This window comes from Argiope bruennichi, chromosome 2 (genome assembly GCF_947563725.1).
Source record: "Argiope bruennichi chromosome 2, qqArgBrue1.1, whole genome shotgun sequence".
Classification (NCBI taxonomy): domain Eukaryota; kingdom Metazoa; phylum Arthropoda; class Arachnida; order Araneae; family Araneidae; genus Argiope; species Argiope bruennichi.
The window spans coordinates 37,030,978-37,043,638 of NC_079152.1; the positions used below are offsets into that span (position 1 = coordinate 37,030,978).

The window sequence follows — 12,661 nt, forward strand, 5'->3', positions numbered from 1 at the left end:
TATTAAGTAGGGACTGTTATAAAAAATTATTCAAAAATGTTTCCATATAAAAATCAAAACATTTTAATTAAAAACCATCCTCATGTTTAATGCTATACTCTTTAAAAACTGAATTTAATACAAAATGATGTAAATAATATCTATTTTTTTTAAAATTATTGATAACTGTACAATAGAGAAATACCCTTGATTTTTATAACTATAAACAGATGACGTATATCAATAAATGGATTTTAAAGTTTTTTCAAAGAAAATTTTATGTATTAATTGCTTTATGTTAACCATGGTTCATCATTTTAAAATGTGAAAAATGATTTATAAACACATGTATTACCTTATTTACATTTGCAAAGTTTTCTAAAAGTTGGAAATAATTTGAATATTTTCAAAAAAATGAGTTAATTAAATTAAGCTCTGATAAATAAGATAGCTCTAACATATTTTATAAAAGGTGATTTCATTAAAATACATAATAATACAGCCTTTTTATAATTAAAGGCAAATTTTTCTAACCGGAAATAAAAAATATTGTTTTTTAATACTCAAGAAAAAATTAGATAAAAGATATTTGCAAATATAAGTTCATCAAAATTGAACAAAAGAGGGAAATTCACCTGTCAGAACCAAGCATTCTAAATATCCTTGAATGATCAGTTATTTCTTGAACCATTTCATTGTTTTTGAAGCTTCTCCCTTGCATACCATGCTTATGAAAAGCTAATACGCTGTCAGTCAAACAAACTGCAACAAAAATCATAAATATAATTTTTTTAAAAATAAATAAAATTTTTAAATCATAAATAATTGCCTTTAGCAATACAAATGAGCATGAACACATTTAGCAGCAAAATTTCAACTAAATGATCAGATGGATGCTAATACAAACATATTGCAACAAAGATTTTTTTTTGAAGACACGAGGGACAAAATTATCAAAATATGAATTTCAAATCATTTAAATTATAGTGGTATGGCTTAAAAATCTAATAAATAGTTAAAACAACAACAGTGAAAAACAATCAAGCTTCTCTACGTTCAATTAGTTAATGTTATTTATGAGAAGGGATTACAAATTTCAGCTAAAATTTTGCACATGATCAATAATTTGATTATTCTAATTTAAAGTGTGTCTTATTTTTTAAAATTATATTGAGATCAATCTAAATACAGAAAAGTACATTTCTTTTATTCAATAATACATTATGAATGTAAGATTTTCAGAAATCAAATTGTAGTGTTCTATAAATATTTAACATGCAACTGCAGTTTTTATTTAAAATTCTAAAAATTTACAAACAAAATTAAATTTTTTTAACGATAGAATGATTCTGATGTATGAAATATATAAATAAAATTAAAATTGAAAATTATACAGTTGGAAATTTTATGAATGAGACATTTTCTTATATACCTATGGATTCAATTTTATAATCAAACACCAATTCAGCAGGCTGTCTTCGACTTGATTTCAGTTTACCCTGAAGATTAACAACTCTGACTAGATCTGAGGGGAAAAAAGGGAAGATTAAAAGTCTTTATCAAACACAACAAAAATAAGAATAATGTTTTAAAAATAGAGTGATTAATAATCATGAAACTTACTATCATAGCATACTAAGATTGCATCTTTTTCCAATTGAGTAACATTAATAATCTTCATTGTTTCATGACGAGGAACTATGGTATCAGTCCCTTCCCAGTCATCATTCAACCAATTTTCAGAAGAATTCAAATTAATCATTTCTAAATCTAGATGACCCCTGTCATATCTATTATAGAATAAATATGGAAAAATATTTATGTATATAAAATGACAAACAAAATGGGAAGTCATTAAGTATTATCTTGATTATGGGATTCATTCTATATGAAGAAACTATACACAAAAAGGTAAAATTTTAAAGAGGATAATTCATCATTTCAATAAGATGCTTTAGGGACAAAGCACTGCACATAGAGCTATTAAATTTTGCTTTCACAGTAAATTAATTATATTAAATATTTTCTTATTTTGGAAAATTTTACATCTGACAAAATTTTTATTTTGATAAATTATTATTATTTTTTGCAGGAATGACAGCACAAATGAGTACAAGGACTTTTCTGGCAGAAAAGTGATTTGCATACTTATTTACAAATAGCAATTATTTGGTATACATTCAATTACATTTCCCCATAAAATATTATATGGATTTATCAAAATTCCTTTAAAAGAATCTTGCTATATAACGAAGTACAATTTCATTTCATAAATATTTCCTCAAAAGTAATAAATGATGAAATGAGTAACACTGTAAGTTGAAAAAACATGCAACGTATTCACAGGTTAGCTTGTTATTAAAAGTATATGTACAAAAATAAATTTTCTAAATTTTTAAAAATTATATAATTAATTCACATGTTAAGGGTCTAAGAGAAGAGAAAATAGCTTTAAAAAATTTATATTGGACTGCACTACGAGGGGGGGGGGGAAGGGTCTCTGGAGTACCATTGTGCACCTATGACATATTCTCCTTATGAATAATCAATACTTTTTTAATTCGTTTTATAACATAATTATTCATTATTTATTAATGGAAATACTTAAAAAAATACAATATTATCAATGAAAACAATTTTAATAATAGGTAATCCTCAAATAAAGCTAACAATGGCAAGTTCTTTACGCGGAATTTAGACTTTAAATACAATCAACACTATATTCAGGTTATGAAGAAACATAATATTTAAATTACCTATTTAAAAATTAAGAAAATTATACTATATTAGAAAATATATTTAACATCCCTATAATGCTTGCTAATGCAAGGAGAATACAACTGAAAATTTCAGCCATCCTATTCATATAAACCTTACTCAAATGTAAATAAATTCCTCACTCACAAAACAAATGGCAAAACCCCCATAAATTATCAGCACTTGACTAAGAGAATCAGGGGAAGAAAAGCAGATCTGTTTCACAAACGTGCTTCAAGTGATAGAGAAATTCATGATGTAGGTGCGTGGTTTATGTCTCCGAAACCATCTAAAAAATATCAAGTATGAAGAACTTTTCTTTTGTTATTTAATTAGAAAAAAAAAATGTGTATGTTGCAGACAGCTTACATACAACACATTTCTGAATGTATTTTGAGTTTATTTTTTGCTTGTTGAAAAAAAAAATGATGAAAGTATTGAGAAAAGGCATTAAAAATTATGTATTTTTTGTATGTAAGGAGGATATTAACTAGTGTGCTGATATCTACAGGCAATTATTAAAGTTAGAATATTATTCTAACTTTAATAATTCTTTCGTTTCGATAAGAAGCTACCATGCATTTAGAAATAATTTTTAGAAAGTAGGGTTTCACTGTGAAACTATCGTGTGTTAAAGGATTCAATGGTTAAAGGGTGCAATCAAAAATTTGAAGGTTTTACAAGCGAATGTTAAAAATTTTTTTTATCATTTATGCCACAAGAATGTTATGCATTAATGATATTAATAGAACAATGCTTTGATATAGTATTTTGGTTTTTAAAAGATTAAAGAATATTCTTTGATACTATGCAAATTTTTTTTGGAAAAACATTAAAAGAAAATTTGAGGAAATAATTTTCTTCAGCAAATTTAATGAGCTTCCACAATCTTACAAATTATATAAAGTCCTTACCCCTTTTTAACTCCTGTACATATCATAGGATATTCCAAATCGGGAGTGATGATCATTTCAAATACTTCAAGTTTTGCAGGGATATAACATTCAACTTGCTGCAATAATAAAATAAAATAACCCAAATTGAACTTTTAAATAAAATAAAATCAAAGAATACTGAATAAAATATAAAAAAATAACTACAGGAATGTTACTTTTAAAAGCATGAATTTTTTTAGTGGATTGTACCACTGCATCAAAAAAAGTCCATTGCGCAAAGCCCCACATAGATATTTGTATCCATTATATGGATTTCTTCCAACACAGCAACGTTTACATCCTTTGGTATCAGGCACTTTGGAAGTGGCAGAAAATTTCCTAAATGGAAGGAACAAATATATCATGATTCAATTAAAATATTGTATCAGTTGAATAAATATCCTTATTTTAACTATCAGTTGTCAATGATATAAAATATCAAGCTTACCTTGGAACAAACTTTTCAGGTATTTTATTCATTGGAAGAGAAAACTTGTTTGATTGTTTGGCATAAAGCTGAATTAAATCATGTTGGTAGAGTTGAGGTGATTTTCCTGAAAGAATAAGTCAACATTAAGCAAAAGAAATATTTTACATTTTTCTCTCAATTAAAAAAGTATTTAAAGTTCAAAAACCAACAAACTTTTTTGTAAAAGTAATTAGCATTGTAAAATTTGAAAATTTATATATCTACTAATATAAAATGCTTAATAAATATACATTAGTAATTGAAATTAATTCTTATTTAATTTAATTTAAAATTTATATCACTTCAGGCATAGACTAGATACATTTCAGTTTATGAAAAATATCAGAAAGAAAAGCATTGAAAACAATTGCATTTCATGGAAGGAGTTTCATTTTTTAAAGGAATGATTGTTTTCATATATTTATTTTTCATCAACCCAAGATGAACATGAAAATGCATAAATGTCATATTTAATGACAATTTGAATGTCATTTTGCAAAAGAATGTTTCATTTCAAAACATTCTAATTACTTTAGAAAATCAATATTATATCAATTCAATCTCAACAAAATTTATATATATTCTTAATAATAATTTGCTTAATAATAATTTAAGTTTTAATTTTAGATAACTATAATAATATAAAAATTAATGAAAATCATACAGTAGTCATCATCATAGTAATTTGCTTTTGTTTATCTATATATATATATAAGTAACCAATCTAAAGTAAGAAATAGTTTGAAAATGAAACAAAACAGTTTCGAAATCACAACTAAAATTTATAGCCTATTTAAACTAAAACCAAAAAAGAACTTCATAGTATTTAGAGAGCACAATTGCAGCTACTTCTAAAACACAGAGTGGTAGTGGTTATTTTCTTCTAATTTGTTGTTTTGTATTTCCTTTCTGTTAAAATGGTATATCTCTTGGGCATAATTTCAGGGGATTTTCGGGTCACGAGGAATCATTATTAGACATATCTCTGCATTTCCTCACAGAAAAAATCCCTTTCTTTGAATCCCTGCCTGAGGATGACCCTTGAAAAAGTCTTCAGGCCGGATTCTTTTTTATAATTTTTTTGGTTTAATTTTTATTTGATTTTTTGATTTTCCTATTAACTTGATTCTAATACTTTTGTATATATATATATATATATATTACATATTACAAACAACTTTTAGAGTATATTCTGTTAAGCATTTAAAAGAAAAGACTGTATATTATTCCTTCAGAAATATTAATTTATAATCATTTGTAAAACCTGAAAAACCTAAGCAACATTTTTTTTTCATGAATATTTTTAAGATAATTACCTGAAAGAGACATCAGCATATTTTGAATTACAAACAACCAGACAGTACGCCTTGGATATAACTAGAAAAGGGAGGAAACAATTAAAAAGATTGAAAATTTGGAGATTATTATATCGAATATTTCATTCCTTTATAAATTGATATACAGTTAATTTTTATTTAAATTTCTAATGATTACTAAGCTCAGTGAAAAAGTATCATAAAAATTTATAAATATTTTTAAGAACTTGCATAGTAAAACACAATAATGCTGTAATTAAAAAGAAGTTTGGATCAGTAGTAAATAATATGAATACTTTAATAATAAAAATTATTAAAATTAAATACAGTGGAAAACAAGGCATGTTTTACTTCAGAAAGAACATTAATTTTCTTGCTAAATAATAACAAATTATAACGAAAGAGAAAGTCATAAAAAAAACATTTCAAAACGATTCCGAATTTTTAAATGATATACCAATCTTTCTTTAATGAAAATTACTTTAATTTTTGAGACTACTAAAGGAATATACAAAGCATAGAATAGTGCATTCCATAGTGAAATATGTATATAATTTTTTTCTTTTATTAGTATACTTTGGTAATTATAAAACTAAATAATATATATAAAATATCAACAACAAATTAATATTAAGAGACATTTTGAGATATTTAAAGAGTTTGGAAGGTTAATATTTCAACATTTTATCATTTTTCACAAACTATATTTTTATAATTTTTTGTTAGTCTATATAATAAGGTGTTTTTATTACGTCACTTTTGATTTTTATCTACAGAATGAAATTTTTTTACATTATACCTGATAATCTGATTATAAGATCTCCAATTTTATTTAAGTGGAAAAAAGAATACAAGAACCTTAAAATTATATTTTAGACATAAATTTAAATAAAATATTTTTACTGTAAAAATCACATGTGATAATAAAATAAAGTTCATTAAGGACATCTATTATGATCAACTTGTAGATAATAAGTCAAAATTTATAGTTCAGAATGTGTTTTGAAATCATAATGCAAGCACAATAACCTTAACAACAACACAATTACTACTAGAACTAATTTCACATAAATTATGATTCAATACTCATTTTACAAAAACATTCTTTCTTAAGTTGAAATGAAATTTCTTAAAAATATAAATCCAATAAAAAATCTAACATTATTTTATACAATACTTGCAAAAGGAAAGGATTTTAAGAGAACAAATACAAATCAGCAAACATTTATTTATAATTATACAAATAAATTGGTAAAAGTCAACCATGGAAATACTTTAATTTACATTACAAGTTAATATATTAAAACCTCAAATTACAAAGTTTAATCATAGATTTTTGCAGACTCTTTTAAATCTCTATCCTTTTCAATTTAAATGATTTAATCAATGTACTATGTGCCCCATTTTCTTATTTTTTTTTTAGATTACAGTTATTGCATGTTCATGTTTTTGACATATCCAGACAGAATTTTTGCATATAAATTATTTGTGATTTGGAAATTCTCTACTCATCAAAGAATTCATCTAAAACTTAACATTTTGCAATATTTGTTTTTGTTTTGTTTTTTTAATTTTCAATATCAAAATTTTTATCTAAAAAAAAAGTTTTTTTTTTTTTTTTTTTTTAAACTAAGATTTGGTTACAAGGGAGCATTATTAAAATCTTTATTATTACCAACAATATCAAAGAAGACTTCAGATTTCTAAATATTATGATAATAAAAAATAATGTATCAATTCAGTTCTTGAAAACTGCAAATTCTATCGAATTACAATCCCCATTATTCAAAATGCTGTTAAGTTTTAACAAAACAGAATCACATTCGGTTTCTTGCAATTCTCAAGAACAGAAAATATGACTTTTATTTTGCTATCACAGAATTTCTTTTTTAACATTAGATTTAAAAAATAAAAAAAACTCACATTTGTAGCAAGTATATACTTCAGAGGGGACTTATATATTTTCTTTCATAAAATTTACTTTTACATAAAATTTATATAATACTTTCATTCATAAAATTTTGGATAAGAAATAATGAAGGTATATCCTAACATTCAAGCTTCAAATCTCTTAATTGTTTCTTCGAGCTTTTTTTCTGCTTAGTAAGCCTTTTCAGCATTTTATCTACATTAAATCTTGTAATAACTTAAAAATTTTTATATGAAAAAAAATTATAATTACAGTTGTTAGGCTTTCAAGAATATTATTTTTTCATGACACTGATAATTTAAAAGCAATCAGTAACCAAATTTTTTTTATATCATTTAGAATAATAGACAGTTTTTATCCAGAACCTTAAAAATGGTAAGATAATTTTGATAAAAAAAAATATCAATCTGATAAGTAAAGTAGCATCTTTGTTACATTTCATAACAAGTTTATATGTGTTAGATTTGAACCCACATTCTCAACAAATAACAAAAATCATCTAAGATTTTGATTATTTTTCCAGCAATAAATACTTAATTCTGCAAAAACTTTTCTTTTATTTCCAATAATGTGAAAATTTTTACATAGTCCTTCCTCCATATTTGTAAATCTTTGAATGAATAATACACATTAAATTAAAAAAAATTTAATATCTAATGTGGTTGTTATTTTGAAACATTTAAGTGAATTAATCACACAACTTTATTAATAATCTTAAAAACTCCTTTTACATTCACACATTCAAATTTCCAGTTTATACAATTTCCAATTTACATATAGATCATCCTTCAAGATAGAAAAAACTTTCCTCAAATCCAATTTTTCAGTAAAATTATGAATGTCTAACAAAATATCTTCGATTATATAATGGCCAGTGAAAGTTGAAATGGCATATCTGCTTACAATTTTTTTTTTTTTTTTTGCTTTTCTCACTTTCTAAAATAGATTGTGTAAGTCTATATGTTTCACTTACAATGATTTTTGCATGCTTGCATTATACATTAGATTATACACAATAAAATTAGATAAACATTTGAACAAAACTTGTTCAATATATGGAATAGTGCCAAGTGAAATTAAAATAATTTGCAGGTTCGTAAAAGAATTTTTCAGCTGCATTGCTGCCTAGCAATAACATTCTTAAAAAAAAAAATAATACCTCCTTGTAAGAATGCAAATAATAACTCACTCTGAAGATCATTTCATTTTTAAATCTTATAAAAGATACAAAGAATATTATCTCCTTGTAGTAAAGATGAATGTGTGTATGTGAGTTGGAGCTCTACAGGCCAGGCTGTTTGACCTAGAACTATCAGATTTGGCCTCGACATACTTTGGCGGGTGGAAATGAGCAGCTTAGAGTACTTTTTGAACATTTTAATTAATTAAAAATTAAGCTGAATTCTAGCGTTTTTCTACAATAATTTCGAAAATACTGTTGCAAAAGATGATTTTTATACAAATTGAAAGTTCAAGAAATTATTTTTCCAAAGATATCAATTTAGTTCCAGTGCAATTCTTTAGTCTAGATTTAATTAACTTTTAAACATAATTCACAACAATATTTTCATTGCTGTGAATGAAACAGAAATCTTTTTTGTTATTTCATCAATATTTGATTGCAAGATTTTTTCTCATTGTTGATAGCTAAAGAAGGATCCTACTTAATACCAATATAATTTGCAGGATGAATAAAAAAGTGAAGTTACAATGCTGTTAAAATTAGGGATAAACGAGACATAACAGGCTATGACGTTATGTAACTGGTCTCCTTCAGAAGAACAATGCAGTTATGTACAATGAACAAATGAACAGAACACATCTAAGACTATTAAAATAATGTAGCTTTAATACCTGACAATTTGATGGAATCACAAACATGAATTTTATTTAAAACCTTTAAATGAAAAGAAATATAATCAATATCTATAACAAAACAACTGGTTGCCAAAAGCGATTAGTATAATGATAATATCTCCAGATACTGGATAAGATTTCAGTGTGGTAATAACCCTACTTGCTCTCTTCTCTGCTTTTCACCAAACTTGCTGATTGACAACATTTCCATATCAACAGCTGTTTTCTCATAGGTCACCACAGTAGTAGTCAAAATTAGTTTCCTCCTCTATTCCTAAATATAATGAATGTGCATTTCGCCTATTTTTCCACAGAATTTACAAAGGAATGAGAAAAATCAAACAATTCCTGAACATAAAAATAAAATTTATGGAGTAATCAAGGATTGTGGGAATCCCAGAATATAAAAAGATACAATAGTGTATAATATTACATGTTATGTATAGTATTAGAACTATTCCACAGAAATGCTTTTCAAGCAACATTTATGTGTTGCTTTCAGTATATGAATTTCTAATTTTTTTAATTTTCATTCAAGAAATTTATGTAATATTTTTCTTAGTATCCATAAATAAATTAAAAGTTTCAAAGGTCATTGTATAATATATTCCATCTATTCAAAATTTGGAATTATATAAATAACAAGTCATCCATAACAATATTACTGAGGATGGATTGTTAGCTATTTAAAAAATGTATTTCAATAACTGCATATTACAAAACATGAGGTTTTTTTTGTTAATTTATTAAGAAATAAAATTTACGAATTATTTCATAGTATCTACCTTTAGTAACCACTTGGTTATTACAAGAATATTAGCTGCCGTTACTATCCAATCTCCTACTTTGATATTCATGGTAGCCTCAACAAAATATTTTTTAGCATCAATTTATAATAAATATTAAAGTCATAATATCGTAAAGTGCCTTGTAACTATTCCGTTAATTGTGTACATGAATTAATCAATGAATTAATCACACGACAAGTAAGTTAGTATCACTGCAAATCCAATTAAAAAAATACTTAAATGATGTAAAAATCAGTTTTTTGCAATTATACCTTCGGAAGTCATTGAAAAACTAAAATTAGAGGTAACTTTTAATTAATTAAAACATCATAAAAAATTTCAATGTTTTAGATTTCCAGCCTCTGAAGCACATATATATGCCAAATTTAGTAGCTCTAAGTCAGGATATTTATGTTTATGACAGCTCTAAAGTATGACCTGCAGAGATAAACATGTATACACATATTATTATTAGTAGAGATATTGTAGATGTTAGCAAACAAAGTAATATGAATAGAAATATATATATTAATTTGTACCTGATCAACAGTAGCATCATGCAATTCATTTAAATTTAATGTGTAGATTCCTTCTTCACAGCCAAATAGAATGTGCTGATCTAAAATATATATATAAATAAATAAATAAAGCAAGGATTTACCATTAATAATATGAAATATGAATAAAAAGCTTACAAAGGGTGAACATAGGCAAGAGACTTTGAAATGGAATTTAATATAATGGTAGCATGTCTTTAGGATGATCATTCTTAAAACATTGAAGCGTATCAGCCAGCTCTATCTGAGAAAATAGCCTTTCAACTTTTGACATAATTTATATGCTAGTAAGTTGTTGTCAATTTAAACTGATCAGCTCATTTGTCAATTTTTTTTCTATGACACAATTTCACTTAATTTTTTTTATAAGTGAAATCATGTCATAGTTTTTAAGAGAAAAATATTATTTCCTACTTTCTAAACAGGTTTTAAATCTTTCTTAATTTTTAATATATTTTCCAATTTATAGTTACATAAAGAAATCTAAAAATTAATATTTTTCCAAGTCAGATTTAGGTGGGACTAATTTTGTGAATCTATTTTTAGTTAAATTAATATAACAATTGATAATTTAGATCTTTAAAATTATATAAATATTCTATTACCATAAAAAAAAAATCTGAACTGAAAAAGAAAGTGCAAAATGGATAACAAAATTCCACTTTTATAAAGCATGAAGCACACAAAGTTAAGAAAAATTATTCAAATAAAAATATTTTTAACTACTTCAATTATTATTTTTTAATAAACCAGAAACATTTTCATTTACTTCTATATGATTTCATACAAAAATTAATAATTTTTAAACTTGAAAGGTAGCAATTAAATAAACAAGAGAAAATTTTATAAAAACTTCAAAAATTTTTGAAAAGTAAGGAAATATGAAAATTTTAAAGTAATAAGGTACCAAAACCTAAATTTTTCTGAAAGTCATTTAACACATAGATCAATGATAACTAATTCATTTCCTAGAAAAGACAATCTAAACACTTTTTTCCCCTCTTTCTTCATATATATCATAATAAACATTTGTCCTATACCTCTAGTTTCTGGATGAATCCAGCTGGCAGTGCAGTGAATCTGCAAAGGGCAGCCATTAAATACTTTGGAAAAACATGCACCCATCTACGTAAAAATAAATAACATAAGAACACTTTATTTCATATTAAAAGGATAAATATACAATATTTGCAATTTATCTACAAATCAGCTCAAATTTAATTTCTACCACTTCTTGAAGCAAATATTATAAATAATTATGTAACTTATAAATCTCTAAGTATAAAGCAGAAAAAACGTATGATTAAATAAATGGGAATTTCATGACCTTTTTTTCAGTTTAATTTGAAATTCTTCAACAGCTTATAACATTAAAAATCCTTAAATTGTGTAATTTAAAAATTTAATAAATAAAAAACTAAGAAAAATAGGAACCTTTAAAATTTCTTCTCTCAACTAATTATCAATATTCTTTCATCTCTCTACATTTTTACAACTACTTAATCTTAATGACTTTGTAAAATTATAGTTTCATCATATTCTTGACAAAATAGTATCTGATTACAGGCCGAATCAAAAAGTACAATTAGAGGTCTACTTTTTGAAAGGAATTTGATTTTATTTATTACTAGAGTAAATTTCTAGGCAAATTAGTCATTTTTTACTTTATGCTATAACTTAAAACAGCATTAAGATCAACTGCTTTGAAGGAAATATTGAAGTAAATACCCAATTCAAATTCTGGTATTTGTGCACTATTTTAAATAATGGAAAACAAGTACAATGATAATTAAATAATTGCGAGGATATGTATTTAAATTAGTTAAACAGAGCAAAAGTAATAAAAACTTTAAATTCAATGAAATAAAAAATTAAAAAAAATTTTAGTGCTTAATCAACTACAAAAATTATTTTACAAATAAGCTATTCATAAATAGGATCTGTTGCACATGTTAAAAACTAATACTTACATGGACTTTAGGTGTTGGAGGAAGACCATTAGATACAGGTCTCTGAAAATAAAGCAGAATTTTCAGTCACATTCATGAATTTTCTCTCTCTATTCATCTGTTA

At 24.7% G+C, this 12,661-nt stretch overlaps 1 protein-coding gene across 2 annotated transcripts in view; it reads right to left on the reverse strand.

The window, feature by feature from the left end:
- Positions 1-12,661, reverse strand: part of LOC129991522 (mitogen-activated protein kinase kinase kinase kinase 5-like) — a 37,434-nt gene that overhangs the window by 4,282 nt on the left and 20,491 nt on the right. For both annotated transcript variants that reach the window (XM_056098238.1, XM_056098239.1), the window contains 10 exons: positions 12,559-12,600; positions 11,629-11,713; positions 10,571-10,650; positions 5,457-5,517; positions 4,120-4,225; positions 3,848-4,010; positions 3,651-3,748; positions 1,603-1,769; positions 1,412-1,504; positions 615-741 (listed from right to left, as the gene is read on the reverse strand). In XM_056098238.1, coding sequence (XP_055954213.1) covers positions 615-741; positions 1,412-1,504; positions 1,603-1,769; positions 3,651-3,748; positions 3,848-4,010; positions 4,120-4,225; positions 5,457-5,517; positions 10,571-10,650; positions 11,629-11,713; positions 12,559-12,600 — 1,022 coding nt within the window. The remainder of the gene's footprint in view (positions 1-614; positions 742-1,411; positions 1,505-1,602; positions 1,770-3,650; positions 3,749-3,847; positions 4,011-4,119; positions 4,226-5,456; positions 5,518-10,570; positions 10,651-11,628; positions 11,714-12,558; positions 12,601-12,661) is intronic.